This window comes from Lycium barbarum, chromosome 10 (assembly GCF_019175385.1).
Source record: "Lycium barbarum isolate Lr01 chromosome 10, ASM1917538v2, whole genome shotgun sequence".
In the NCBI taxonomy this organism is placed as follows: domain Eukaryota; kingdom Viridiplantae; phylum Streptophyta; class Magnoliopsida; order Solanales; family Solanaceae; genus Lycium; species Lycium barbarum.
Genome location: NC_083346.1, coordinates 109,489,775 through 109,503,762, shown reverse-complemented (window position 1 = coordinate 109,503,762; position 13,988 = coordinate 109,489,775). Strand labels below are relative to the sequence as shown.

General features: G+C 33.8%; 1 protein-coding gene across 1 annotated transcript; it reads left to right on the top strand.

The window, feature by feature from the left end:
* The first annotated feature begins 3,584 nt into the window (after positions 1-3,584).
* Positions 3,585-7,063, top strand: LOC132613297 (protein PELPK1-like). Its single transcript, XM_060327319.1, has 2 exons — positions 3,585-4,041; positions 6,343-7,063. Exons 1-2 carry the CDS (start codon positions 3,652-3,654, stop codon positions 6,721-6,723), a joined length of 771 nt encoding a protein of 256 aa, XP_060183302.1. The 5' UTR covers positions 3,585-3,651; the 3' UTR covers positions 6,724-7,063.
* The last annotated feature ends 6,925 nt before the right edge of the window (positions 7,064-13,988 follow it).

The following is a 13,988-nucleotide window of genomic DNA, read 5'->3' as shown; positions in this document are numbered from 1 at the left end:
GCGGAGAAATATTCATATATCATCCATTCTCTCATTTTGCAACCTTTGATTATACCAGAGATATGGCTGTCCAGTACATTAGGGTGTGTGTTTGAATAAGGTTGTCAAGTGAACACTAATACCTTTGAATATGAATAAGAGTATATTCATTTCTAGTCTTGTCATCATTAGTATGTATGCATTGTAGAGATTAAATTCTTTTATGAAAGCTTTTCTAAATCATTTTTCCTTATCATTTTTTTGTAGGTGGTGAAATTGAACAAGGGGATGAAAGAAGTGAAGATACATGATCGACTAAGGAGGATTGGGTTAATTTTTTGGAAAATTGAAAACTTGTGTGTTCCACCTCTTGAATGGTCAAACATTATCTTGATATTTTGCTTTTATGTATATTACTTGACCTCTTGGATTATATTTTGGTATGATCGATGTTGGATCTTGTATTATTATTTTGGTATGACGTCGGATCTTGAATTATTATTTTGGTATATATGATGTCGGATCTTGGATTATTATTTTGGTATGATGTTGGATCTTGAATTATTATTTCGTTGTGATGTCGGATCTTGAATTATTATTTTAGTTATGCATAGTTTCTTCTTGTGATTGATATATGTGTGGTCTATATTGTGTTAGCCCTCTATAGTCTGTTGCAGCAGCACCATAATATCCGTTGCAGTAGCATCATAATACTCATTGCAGTAGCACCGCAATAACTGTCACGGTAGCCCCATAATATATGTTGCGGTAGACCTACAATACCCGTTGCAGTAGAATTATAATAATTGTTGCAATAGTCCTAAAAATAATCGTTGCAATATTAAATAGCCGTTGCATTAGCTCTATAACGACCGTTGCAATAGGAAGAAGCAGTAGTTGAATAGTCAGAAATGAGCGTTGCAATAGCGTTGAATAACCGATGCAAAAATCTATATTGCAACGGTTCATATTTGTTCCCGTAGACACATAACCGTTGCAATGATCGTGAAGAGCAAACCGTTGCGATAGGATAATCTATTGCAACGGTTTTACAAACCGTCACAATAGACCTATTGTAACGCAAGCTGTTGTAACAGTAACTAAAACCATTGCATTATCACTATAGCAACGGAAAAACAAGCTACTGCAACGGTAACGACACCGTTACCATAGACCAAATTTCTAGTAGTGAAAGTTCGCTCAAAATTTAGTGTATGAAAACGTTATGAAACCTGTATGAAATGTGTATATCTCGTTCAAGACTTAAAAAATCACCTCAAAATTGTATGTATGAAAACGGTATGACATTTGTATCTCGCTCAAGGCTTAGAATTTCGCTCACATTTTCGTGTATAAAGTTCATGTTAGATTTCTCTAAAATTAATACAATATTATCTACAACTTTGATACAACATTCAAGACTTAAAATAATCGCTTAAATTTTTGTGTATGTAATCTGTATATTTTGCTCAAGGCTTAAAAAATTTGCTCAAATTTTGTGTATGAAAAACGTATGAAATGTGTATATCTCGATCAAGGCTTAAACATTACGCTCAAAATTTTATGTATGAGAATGATATGAAATATGTATATCTCGCTCAAGACTTAGAATTTCATTCACATTTTTTGTATGAAAAACTATATTAAAAATTTCGCTTACACATACACATTTCATACATTTTTCATACACAAAAATTTGAAGTAATTTTTTAAGCCTTTGAGCAAAAAAAATTTAAAAAAATATAAATTTGTTTTTTTTTTAAGTTTAAAATAATTTTCTTTTAAATTTTTTTTTTTAAAATAAATTATTTTCTGAAAATAACATTAAAAAACGAAAAATATATGAAAATCCGTCATGTTTCGTAAAATATCGTTATGTTTTGTAAATAAGAAAAACTATCATCACGTTTCGTAAACATTTCTCTTTTAACATGTATATATACGTAGTTTTCCCTAATAAGTTTGTGAAACCAAATGACCCCTAAGTGATAAACAAACCCCTCTTTGAGTTTCACATGCATAATTGATCCATAGCCTAGATAAAGAAAAAATGTTATGGGAAGTTAGGAGTATATTTTTGTCCATCTGAAATAAAAGAGACACAGGTATTGTCAAATAATTGCGTGTTAATCCTAATCCTGGTGTTTAAAGAGGATCTTGTTACACAACTAACATTACTTCAACAATACAATCACCGATACAACATTAAGGAGTCCATTACTCAAAAGGTTAGTCAACATAAAATGCCACATTATGTTTTGTTGACTTTCTAGTAGGAGTGTACAAAGTAAAGCGATAAATAGCACCAAACCGATAAATCGAGTCAAATCGAGAAAAAACCCGACTAATGGTTTGGTTTGACTTGGTTTGGTGTTGGCAAAAAAAACCAGACTATAATTGGTTTGGTTTGGTTTTAGCTAAAAAAAGTCAAACCGAATCAAACCAACCCGACATTACATGTAATTTCTTAAGTTTTTTCGTAGTTTTTTGTCTTTTATCATATTATTTCAATCTTGTAACTTAGAATTTTGAATGTCAATAAGTTTTATATCCCATGAATGTTAGCAACTCAAAGAAAGTCCAAACCAAAACCAACTCAACACTAATGCTAACAAAAGAAATTCAATTTTATCACTAGGAATGACAATAATGTTAGATATATATTCTTTAGTTTTGCATAATTCGTTTGGAGAGTGAAAATACATAATTTAATTTATTTTTCTTTGTCATGTAATTAATACTTATTAGCCGTACTTATTTTAGCATGATTTAGTATTTTAGATTATGACCATTTTCTTTATGGCTTATTAATTAGCAATATTTATTTTAACCGATTTTATTATTTTTTTTGTTGAATATTTTAATACATTGTCATTACTAATCTCACATTTTGTGTTATTTTCTTAATAAACAACTTAATTAAATAGTTGTATCTTACTAGAACTAAAAAATATGTGAAGTAAAAGATATATATTTTGTATGAAGACTTTTGAGGAAAAAAACCCGAAAACCCCGAGAAAATCCGAGGTTGAAAAACCCGAATTTTATTGGTTTGATTTGGTGTATAAAATTCCCCAGACCCCACATTGTGGGAATTTACTGGGTATGTTGTTGTTGTTGGTTTGGTGTATAAAATTAAAAACCCGACGCAATTGGTTTGGTTTGGTATTTAAAAAATTTGAACCAACCCGGTCCATGTACACCCCTACTTTCTAGTTACAAATGAAAGAAAGATGCATGACTTTGTAAAATAATTTCAAATACTTGATTGACCTTTTATGTAATGGATTCCAACATTTAGGATTAAACTAGGAATTTCAAATAGTTGAAGCCCCCAATTACTTGTCGTCTTGAAGTGATACAAACTTAAAAGAAAAGAAGTTTTCATTAGATTACCTACTAGAAGACCTTTGCTATGTTATGATCTTGTAAAAATATCAACATAAAATAGGTCCTAGTTGTTATATGGAGAATTTGTACATGTTAAATTGGTGTTTATTGTTGAGAAGATGAACTAACAGACATTTTTTCCTACCAACCACAACCAAAAGCTTAATCTCCACTTCCTATTTCCCACATCCACATATCTATATAAACTTGTCCAAAGTGAAGCAAGCATAATCAATCAAAGCATAAAATTTACTCGTCTTCAAGCATTTATCACCTTCAACAATGGCTTGTCACCACAACCCCTCTTTTTTCTTGTTATTACTTGTCACTTTGTCGTTAACGAGCTACTATGTAACTCGAGCAGAAGCGCGACATCTTCTTGAAGTAACTAAGCCCGAGCTTCCTAAGCCCGAAATGCCACATCTCCCGGAAATCCCAACTTTGCCTAAGCCTGAATTCCCTGAAATTCCAAAGCCCGAGCTGCCAACTCTGCCAAAGCCTGAATTGCCTAAATTTTCAAAACCCGAGCTGCCAACTCTGCCAAAGCCCGTATTGCCAGAAATCCCAAAGCCGGAGTTGCCAACATCGCCGAAACTCGAGATTCCTGCCATTCCTAAGCCTGAACTCCCAACTTTGCCAAAGCCAGAAATCCCTCAAGTGCCTAGAAAGCCTTGAGCACGAGGCGTATGAGATTCTCTTTGCTTCATTGAAGCAACATTGTTAAAATTTCATACTTCATTATGTTGTGTGACCATATATATTTTCCATTGTTGTGCTAGAATCATTTCCAGCTTTCTGTTTTGGAAAGACTTATGTGATTGATTATGTAATTGTTTCTGTCATCGATCAGCTCGCTAATGAACTTTGTGTTTCTAGTGGCATTATACACATTGTTTTTGGACTCTAAAAACGTCGTATCTATGAAGTGGCTTTTACCTTAAAGTTAATTTTGTAGTTCCTTATTCACTTGCATTATAATATCCTTTGACTGTTGAATTTCATATTTCAAAATGCATCATAACTCTAAGACAAGTACTCTGCGCAAACCAGATTTTGTATTTTGTTTTCTTGATTCTAGCAATCCTATGTCAGGGACATTTTAAGTAATGAAATAACATCAAATTTGTATCGAATTACAGTGCTTTTCGCATAAATTGGAATTAAAACTAGTACATATATTGGAAAAGGGTCAAAATTTCCTGTGATATATTGGTTTGGTAAAAAAATACCCTCCGTCCACCTATTGAGCCAAAATTCCCCTGCCGTTTCCTTTTTGGCCCAAATGTCTTAGAAACTGTCCACGATTTAAAATAAAACGGAAAAGGGCTAAAACTGCCCCTGATCTATTGGATTTGATTAAAAATGTCTTCCTTTAACCCATATCAAATTAAAGCACCCTTAACTTGCTAAAATAAATACTTCTTTTAAAAAATAAACACTTTTGACTTCTCAAAAACTTGGCCAAACTAGTTAGTAATCTTAAAGTTCTTGGTGTATACACAAGCAACTATGTAATTCAACCAGATTGTTGAATGTTACTTCCCTTGTGTCATGTGATCATTTGTTTTGGTTAATTTTGTAATTATTATCTATGTGATATATTCTGTCACCAGTTGCAGCTTCTGTTGGAAGAAATATTTGTCTGATTGTTCACTCATCAGTTCACTTACTGTATTTGTGTTTCTAATGGCATTACATATGCATAATGCAGTTTCTTTTTTATCATGAAAAGAAACTTACCATGCTACCAGAATGGCTTTAATTTCAATTCCAGAGCTCAATATTAAACAAATAACTTTTCTCATCCAACAATTGTCAAAACATTTTCTTGTTAATATCCATATGTTACTGGAAAATTGAAATCCGTGCCACCTTCTTATGCTAGCAAAAGAATATTGGTTTTTGATTCATGTTTCCTATACAAGACTGCTCAAGAACATAAAGTGTCCATATATCTCATGAAATTAGCATAAATTCCTCTTTGGTATGAAGTTTGAGTTGATTCTAAATTCATAGTGTTTACATCAAAAAAGACTATCCTTGATGTTGCTCTTAGCTGAGCTGAGACTCTTTTTATTTTTGCTTACATCTTTGGGCCACTGCAAGAAATGGCAGACTATAAGCCTAATTTAGTCATGACGCCGAGGAATCAAAAGCATATATGTTTCAGTAGAAGAAAAGCAAGTTAAATATCTCCTCCATATGAAAGGAGAGACACTAGAAAAAAAGAAAGTAATATCAGGAATGAACTACATTCAAGGTTTAGAAAATAAATGAAAGCTATGTTTTCGTTTGCAGCGTCAGAAATCGTTTGCATTAAGCTTCTAATCATGGTGTTTAAAGAGGAGTTTGTCACATAACTGAAAATACTTAAACAATAGACTTGACTGCAGTTCTTAGCCCCGAGTTTTAGCAATTGCCAAATTTATCACTGACCTGGGGCATATTTATGGTGGTTTTGTAAAAGTAGCTCAAAGACTAGTCTAGAAAACACCTAAGCATGTACAGAGAGGCCAATGGATCGGATTTATATTTCTTTCTTTCCATTTTTTTTTTCACTTGAGAATCCGGAAGGAGAGTAACAAGGTTTTTACTTGATGTCAAAAAATTTAGTAATGTAGTTGCTCATGTTTCTATAATTAGATTCAACATACAGTCACCTATACAACATTGTACATTAAACAAGGAGTGCACATTGGGAAGCCAATAACTTGCCATGTTGAAGTGAACTTAAAGAAAGTTGAATTCTCATTATAAAGTAGAAGACCTTTGTTATGTTATGACGTTGTAGGAAGACCAACATAAACTTGTTCCCACCAACCACAACCAATTAAATTAGGAGGTTATTGTTGAGAAGATGAACGAACAAATATGTTTTCTTACCGATCACAACCAAAAACTAATTCTCCTCCCTATTTTTCATATCCACATATCTATATAAACTTGTTCAAAGTGAAACCTAAAGCATAAAACTTACTAACTAGTCATCAAGCATTTATCACTTCAACAATGGCTTATCACTACACCCCATCTTTTTTCTGCTTATTACTTGTCACTTTGTCTTTAACAAGCAGCTATATAATTGAAGCAGAAGCGCGCAATCTTCTTGAAGTAACTATGCCTGAGCTTCCTAAGCCTGAATTGCCACATTTACCAGAAATCCCAACTTTGCCTAAGCCTGAATTTCCTAAAATTCAAAAACCCGAGCTGCCAGCTCTACCAAAGCCCCAATTGCCAGAAATCCCAAAGCCGGAGTTGCCAACATTGCCGAAACTCGAGATTCCTGTCATTCCTAAGCCTGAACTCCCAACTTTGCCAAAGCCAGAAATACCTCAAATGCCTAAAAAGCCTTGAGCGCGAGGCTTATGAAATTCTCTTTGCTTCATGAAGCAACATTGTTAAAATTTCATACTTCATTGTCTTGTGTGACCATAGCTATTTTCCTTTGTTGTGCTAGAATCATTTCCAGCTTTCTGTTTTGGAAAGATTATTAATTTGATTGATTATGTAATTCTTCTGTCATCGATCAGCTCACTAATGTACTTGTGTTTCTAGTGGCATTATGCACACATTGTTTTTGGACTATAAAAACGTCGTATCTATGAGGTGGCTTTTAGCTTAAAGCTAATTTTGTAGCTCCTTATTCACTTGCATTGTAATCTCCTATGACTGTTGAATGTCATATTTCAATATGCATCATAACTCATAAGACAAGTACTCTGCACAAACCAGATTTTCTATTCTGTTTTCTTGATTGTAGCAATCCTTTGTCAGGGGTATTTTAAGTAATGAAATAACATCAAATTTGAATTGAATTACAATGCTTTTCGCATGGATGGGAATTAACTAATACTAGTACATATATTGGAAAAGGGTCAAAATTTCCCCTGATCTATAGGATTTGTTAAAAAAATACCCTCCGTTCACCTATTGAGCCCAAATTCCCCTGTCGTTTCCTTCTGGCCCAAAATGACTTAAAAACTAATGTCGAATTAAAATAAATGAAAAAGAGCCATAACTGCCCCTTAGCTATTGGATCTGGTTAAAAATGTCCTCCGTTAATCCATATCAAATTAAATCGGGCATTTTGCACGATCGCCCTTATTCGGGGGTGGTCTTTAATTTTTATCCTTCGCCTAAAAATCAATGGGTTCCGGTAGGGGTGTCAAATTTGGCCCAAAAGATGATGACCCGCCCAACCCGCCCAAACTTTTATGGGTTGGGCTCAAGACAATTTTATATTGGGCTGATTTCAGCCTAACCCAACATAGCTCATTTTAAAGTGATCTTCAACTTAGCTCAATACTAACCCAATTCTAGCCAATTTTTAAGATTTACTTAAATTTGGGTTTATTGCTTGAGATTTAGTTTATTTGTTTAATATATACACTTTTCTTGTATCATGTATCTTATAAGTTTGTGGTGTGTTCAATATGAAGGGAAATATTTTTCACGAAAAATATTTACCGTGAAAATTGTTTTCTTAAAAAATATTTTCCACGAAAAATCCGTAAAAATAATTTTCAAGAAAATATTTTTTGCAAAAAATGTATTTCTAGAAAATATTTTTTTGGAAAATATTTTTCTAGAAAATAGGCTCTTCAAAAAAACTGGGTCAAGTTCGGTGGGTCATGACCCAGCCCATTTTTAGTCCATTTCAGCCAACCCAATTCAGGCCAAATAGCTTTTGGGCCAATGTTAGCCTAATCCATTTATTACCTCAGCCCATTTTTATTGGGCCAATTTCAGCCCAACCCGCCCATTTGACACCCTAGGTTCCGGGTTCGAACCCCGCTCCGTCAAAAATTTAAAAAAAAATTGCAAGGAAAAGTTTGGATTTTGCAAGGCAGAGTTTGCCTTAAGGGAGTCCGGAACCAAAATAACCCCATAAAAAAGACAACCGACCAAAATACCCAAAAAAAAAAAACTCATACAAAACTACCTTTAACGCAGTAAAATAATGCGCTAAAGTTTTTTTTTTTGGTATAACGCAGCAAAATACTGTGTTATAGCGACCAGTAAGAAAAACAAATTTGGTTAACTTTTTTTTTTTTTTAACTTTTTTTCCATACTTTGACCAACGATTAGTCGTGTATCAAGACTCTGAAATGTTAATATTTTATATAGAACCTAATATTATTTTATGCGTACAATAATGTAGGCTCAATACATCAAGGATACATAGACGTTCAGATCATCGTTTTAGGGGTTGAAAAGGTACCCGAAGTAAGTTTTGTTTGAAAATTTTAGGTTGAAGTGTTCTATTTTTGTAAGGTTATTTTAGTCAACTTTATATGCCGAGAAAATTAGTCAGGTTATTTTCGAAAATTGAAACCACAAAAGTGAAATTTACATTCACAGCTACACTATTCGGGATTTTTACGTTGAAATCTATTGCGTATCATCATATTATAAGTAAAGAAAACTGAAAATTAATTTCACATCAATTTGGGGGGAAATTGAAATTGAATGGGATAACAGGTGTTTTTTTAAAAATCGGCTCAGCAAACCAGCCTTTGCCTGTTTTTCCGCATAGATCTCGAAAAAAATACGTAAAATAAAAAAAAATGGCCTAAAACGGACATCCGAGCGCAAAGTTATGACCATCTAAAGTTTGACCACTTTACAACTAGCTTTTCTCCCTATATTTTTTAAATACGTTTTTATCTAATTGAATTTATATTCAAAATAAAGTTATGCATTGATTAAAAAATAACACGCTTAAATCAAAAAACCTTAAAAAATAAAACACTTAAACCTAAAGTTTCCAAACAAAACTTACTTCGGGTACCTTTTCAACCCCTAAAACGACGATCCGAACGTTTACGTATCCTGATATTGAGCCTACATTATAGTACACAGAAAAAAAATATTAAGTTCTATATAAAATATTGACGTTTTGGAGTCTTGACACACGACTAATCGTTGGTCAAAGTATGAAAAAACACTAAGTGTTGCAAAAAAAAGATTTATTAAAATAAGATGTTGCGATCTTTTTATGGAAAAAAACACTAAGTGTTCCTTAAGTGTGTTATTTTTTAATGCGTAACTCTTTTCTAATATGTTACGATCTTTTTAAAATAAGATTTATTATTACGAAATAGATATACAAAAAATATACTTAATATTTACTAAAACATGCACCCGCATAGGTTTGATCCCCAGTGGTTGGGATAAAAAAGAAGTAAAAAGAGATGGCTAAATCACCAAGCCAAGTTTGTGAAAGTGACAATGTAGACATTTTTCATTATTTTTAAAGTTCACTAATGTCATCTAACTTGTTTTCATAAATTGAATTTCGAACCTTGAAATTGACATTCAAAACATTACTATCACGGGATTACCATCTTCAAATATATTTTTTATCACTAGATTTTTACTAAAGACGAATGAAAATTGTGCACCAATTTGGGGCAAAATTCAAATTGAATGGGAAAAAAGAGGTTTTTCTAAAATTTGGCCCCGCCAAACCGCCTTGCGGCGTTTGCGCTGCTAGATCTTGCAAAAATACGCAAAATAAAAAAAAATCGCGTAAATCGGACGTCCGAGCACAAAATTATGACCGTTTAAAGTTTCACCAATTTACAACTATTTTTTCTCCCTATACTCATTATTTGATCATTTTATCTTATCAATTTATATAATTACTTAAGTTCATGCCACATCAAACATCACTAATAATCGAGCACTTTTCAACCATGCCTTGGTTGGGTGCATGGTGCTAAATATTAAGTATATTTTTTGTGTATCTATTTCTTAATAATAAATCTTATTTTAAAAAGATCGCAATATATTCGAAATAAAGTTACGCATTAAAAAATAACATACTTAAATCTAAAGCCTAAAAATAAAAAACTTTAAGCTAATGACAACAAGTCTTCAAACAAAAATGGACTTCGAACACTTTTCAACCACGAAAACGACGACCCAAAGTTTTGCTTATCCTTGATGTATTGAGCCTATCTTATTAATCAAACAAAAATAGGTAGGGTTCTATATAAAATATTGAACTTCCGGAATCTCGAAGCATGATTAATCTATATGCCCAAAGTACGAAAAAGTGTGAAAAAAAGACACCCAAAATAACGCAGTAAAATACTGCATTATTGGACTTAACTAAGCTGTTACAGTTAAGTCTAATAACGCAGTATTTTATTGCGAAGGTACTCTGGTACTAAGTTTTTTTCTTGGAATATTTTGGTTCACAGTTTTTTTTTTTTTTTTGGGTCATTTTGATTCCGGACTCACCTTAAGGTAGAGTTTTCATGCAAACTCTACCTTATAAGGCAGAGTTTGCTACCTTAAGGCAGAGTTTGCCTTCAGGCATAAGACTCTGCCTTCAGGCATAAGACAGTTCGAATCCAAAACTCTGTCTTGCGAATCTAAAACTTTTCTTGCGATTTTTATTTTTATTTTTGACTGAGCGAGGGTTCGAACCCGAAACCCATGGGTTTTTAAGCGTAGGGCAAAAATTAAACACCACCAATTTAAGGGGCAAAAATTAGAGACCAGTGCCTTTGAAGGCAATCCGTGCAAAAAAAATGAATTAAATCACCCTTAACTCAATAAACACTTTTTAAAAAAAATAAACACTTTTGACTTCTCAAAAATTTGCCCAAACAAGTTAGTAATCTTAAAGTTATTGGTGTATACAAGTTAAAACACTTTAACAAACAACTGTGTAATTCAACCAGATTGTTGAATGTTACTTCCCTTGTGTCACGCGATCATGTTTTTTTTTTTTTTTTTTGGTTAATTTTGAAACTATTATCTATGTGATATTCTGTCATCAGTTGCAGCTTCTATTGGAAGAAATATTAATGGCATTGCATATGCAATTTCTTTTTTCCATGAAAAGAAACTTACCATGCTACCAGAATGGCTTTAATTTCAATTCCAGAGCTCAATATTAAACAAATAACTTTTCTCATCCAACAATTGTCAAAACATTTTCTTGTTAATATCCATATGTTACTGCAAAATTGAAATCCGTGCCACCTTCTTATGCTAGCAAAAGAATATTGGTTTTTGATTCATGTTTCCTATACAAGACTGCTCAAGAACATAAAGTGTCCATATATCTCATGAAATTAGCATAAATTCCTCTTTGGTAAGAAGTTTAAGTTGAGTCTAAATTCATAGTGTTTACATCAAAAAAGACTATCCTGGGATGTTGCTCTTAGCTGAGCTGAGACTCTTTTTATTTTTTCTTACATTGTTGGGACACAGCACGGAATTATTATTAACCTGTATCCGAACCAGAAACTGAAATATACTTTAATGCAGAAACAGAAAATTTCAGAAACAAAACCAGTATCTGAAAATTTTATAAGAACAGTATCTAAAAATTTATAAGAATTAAATCGCGCCCATTGAATGCACAGTGTGTCCTTAAGGAAATCATTTCCCTCAATGTACCCGAGGCTGTGGAATATATCCTCCCAGGATAGAACGATTTACTCACCGTTGTAGCGGTACTGCAAACTCCGGTGACGGCGAACTCACTCGATTGCAGTATATCATACGAGAATTTTAGTGCAAGAGAAAGAAGAGAGTGTGGGGTCCAGTCCCCTATCCCATATTTTAAGGAAGGAAGATTTTTCTTCCTTTGACAAAATCACATTGGTAGCAATTGTGGAATTGGCCAACAAGCCAATTCTTTTGTTCACATAGTCGTGATGTAAGCACTTACCTCATCATAGGAAATTCATTCCTATAAATAGGCAGCTTATGGTTCATTTGTAACACACCAAAATCATTTGCTATACACACCAAAATCTCAGACAATCCATCTGAGTGAGAGCAAAGTGAGGTATTCCATAGACTGTAAGAAAATAGTCTGTGAAGAAAAATAGAGTGTGAGTGATATTGTAGTATGGTGGGAAAACCAAAAGAGTGTTTTTCTTTTTGAGTGTGTAGTGGTCTTTGGAGTATTTATACTCGTGACTACACAGTGTAAAATTCCTTACTATAGTGATATCAGCTGCTTCTCTTGGCCGTGGTTTTTCCCTTATTCAGAAGGGTTTCCACGTAAAATCTTGGTGTCATTGTTGCTGCATTTTATTCTTGCTGATTTAACCATAACTTAGTGTTCCGCGTTTATCACTAATACCGTGAATATTATTTTTGCGGGTCTACTTTATTCCCATCTAGTGGTATCAGAGCCAAGGTTCTGTCTGAGTATGCTCTGTGGTTGCAGCACAGTCTGAACTTTCACATCAGAAAAGAATTACTTTGGTCTTCGAATAAAATAGTATTTGTATTTGTGATAAACGATGGAAGCCAACACTAGTAGAATGGTTACTTTGAGTGGCGTAAATTATGTCATTTGGAAGGGCAAAATGGAAGATTTGCTCTATGTCAAGAATTTTCATCAACCTGTCTTTGCCAATAAAAAGCCTGATAATAAATCAGATGAAGAGTGGAATTTGTTGCATCGGCAGGTTTGCGGCTTTATTAGACAGTGGGTTGACGATAATGTGTTAAACCATATTTCTGGGGAGACACATGCTCGGACCCTATGAGAGCATCTTGAAAATTTGTATGCTCGGAAAACTGGTAACAACAAGATGTTTCTGATAAAGCAAATGCTGGGTTTAAAATACCACGATGGTTCCGCAATGACAGATCATCTGAATATTTTTCAGGGGATCATGAACCAGTTATCTGCTATGGGCATTAATTTTGATGAAGAAATTCAAGGCTTGTTTCTACTTGGTTCCCTACCAGATTCTTGGGAAATTATTAGAACTTCATTATCAAATTCTGCTCCGAATGGTGTGATCTCTATGGATCTTGCCAAGAGCAGTCTTTTAAATGAAGAGATGAGAAGAAAGTCTCAAGGTTCCTCCTCATCAGATGTCTTGGTGACTGACACTAGGGGGAGAGGCAAGAATCGTGGTTCTCAAAATAGAGAACATCATAGAAGCAAATGCAGAAGCAGACTTAAAGATATTGAATGTTATCATTGTGGGAAAAAAGGGCACACATAGAAGTTCTGCCGGATTTTGAAAAAGGAGAATAGAGATAAAGAGGAAAAGAAAGAAGATGGCAATCGTGTTGCCGCTGTCATTACAGAAGATCTTGTTACTGTCCTTGATGCGGATCTGATAAATATTGCTTATGATGAGTCAAGCTGGGTTGTGGACAGTGGTGCCGCATCTCATGTGACATCAAGGAAGGAATTTTTCTCATCCTATACTCCGGGTGACTTTGGAACTTTGAGTATGGGTAATGAGACTGTATCTAGGGTGGCTGGTGTTGGAACGATTTGTTTGAAAACTAGTATTGGAAAAACTAGTTTTAAACAATGTAAAGCATGCACATGATGTTCGTTTGCACTTGATCTCTGTTGGTGTTTTTGATGATGAAGGATATGTCAGTACCAATGGTGCTGGAAAGTGGAAGCTTACTAAAGGTTCCATGATTGTGGCTCGTGGCGAAAAGCGTCGTGGTCTATACTGGACTACGGCCTCTACCTGTGTTGATATGGTGAATGCAGTTGAGAGTTATAGCTCTTCAACGTTATGGCAAAAGAGGCTTAGCCACATTAGAGAGAAAGGACTAAATGTTTTGGCCAAAAAGAAATTATTGTCAAATTTCGAAAGTGCTAAATTAGA

Bases quoted from the DNA above. Each gene is read 5' to 3' on its own strand.
- LOC132613297 (XM_060327319.1), top strand. From the start codon at position 3,652: ATGGCTTGTCACCACAACCCCTCTTTTTTCTTGTTATTACTTGTCACT. The intron at 4,042-6,342 runs TGAGCACGAGGC...AAAGCATAAAAC, and splicing joins CTCAAGTGCCTAGAAAGCCT to TTACTAACTAGTCATCAAGC.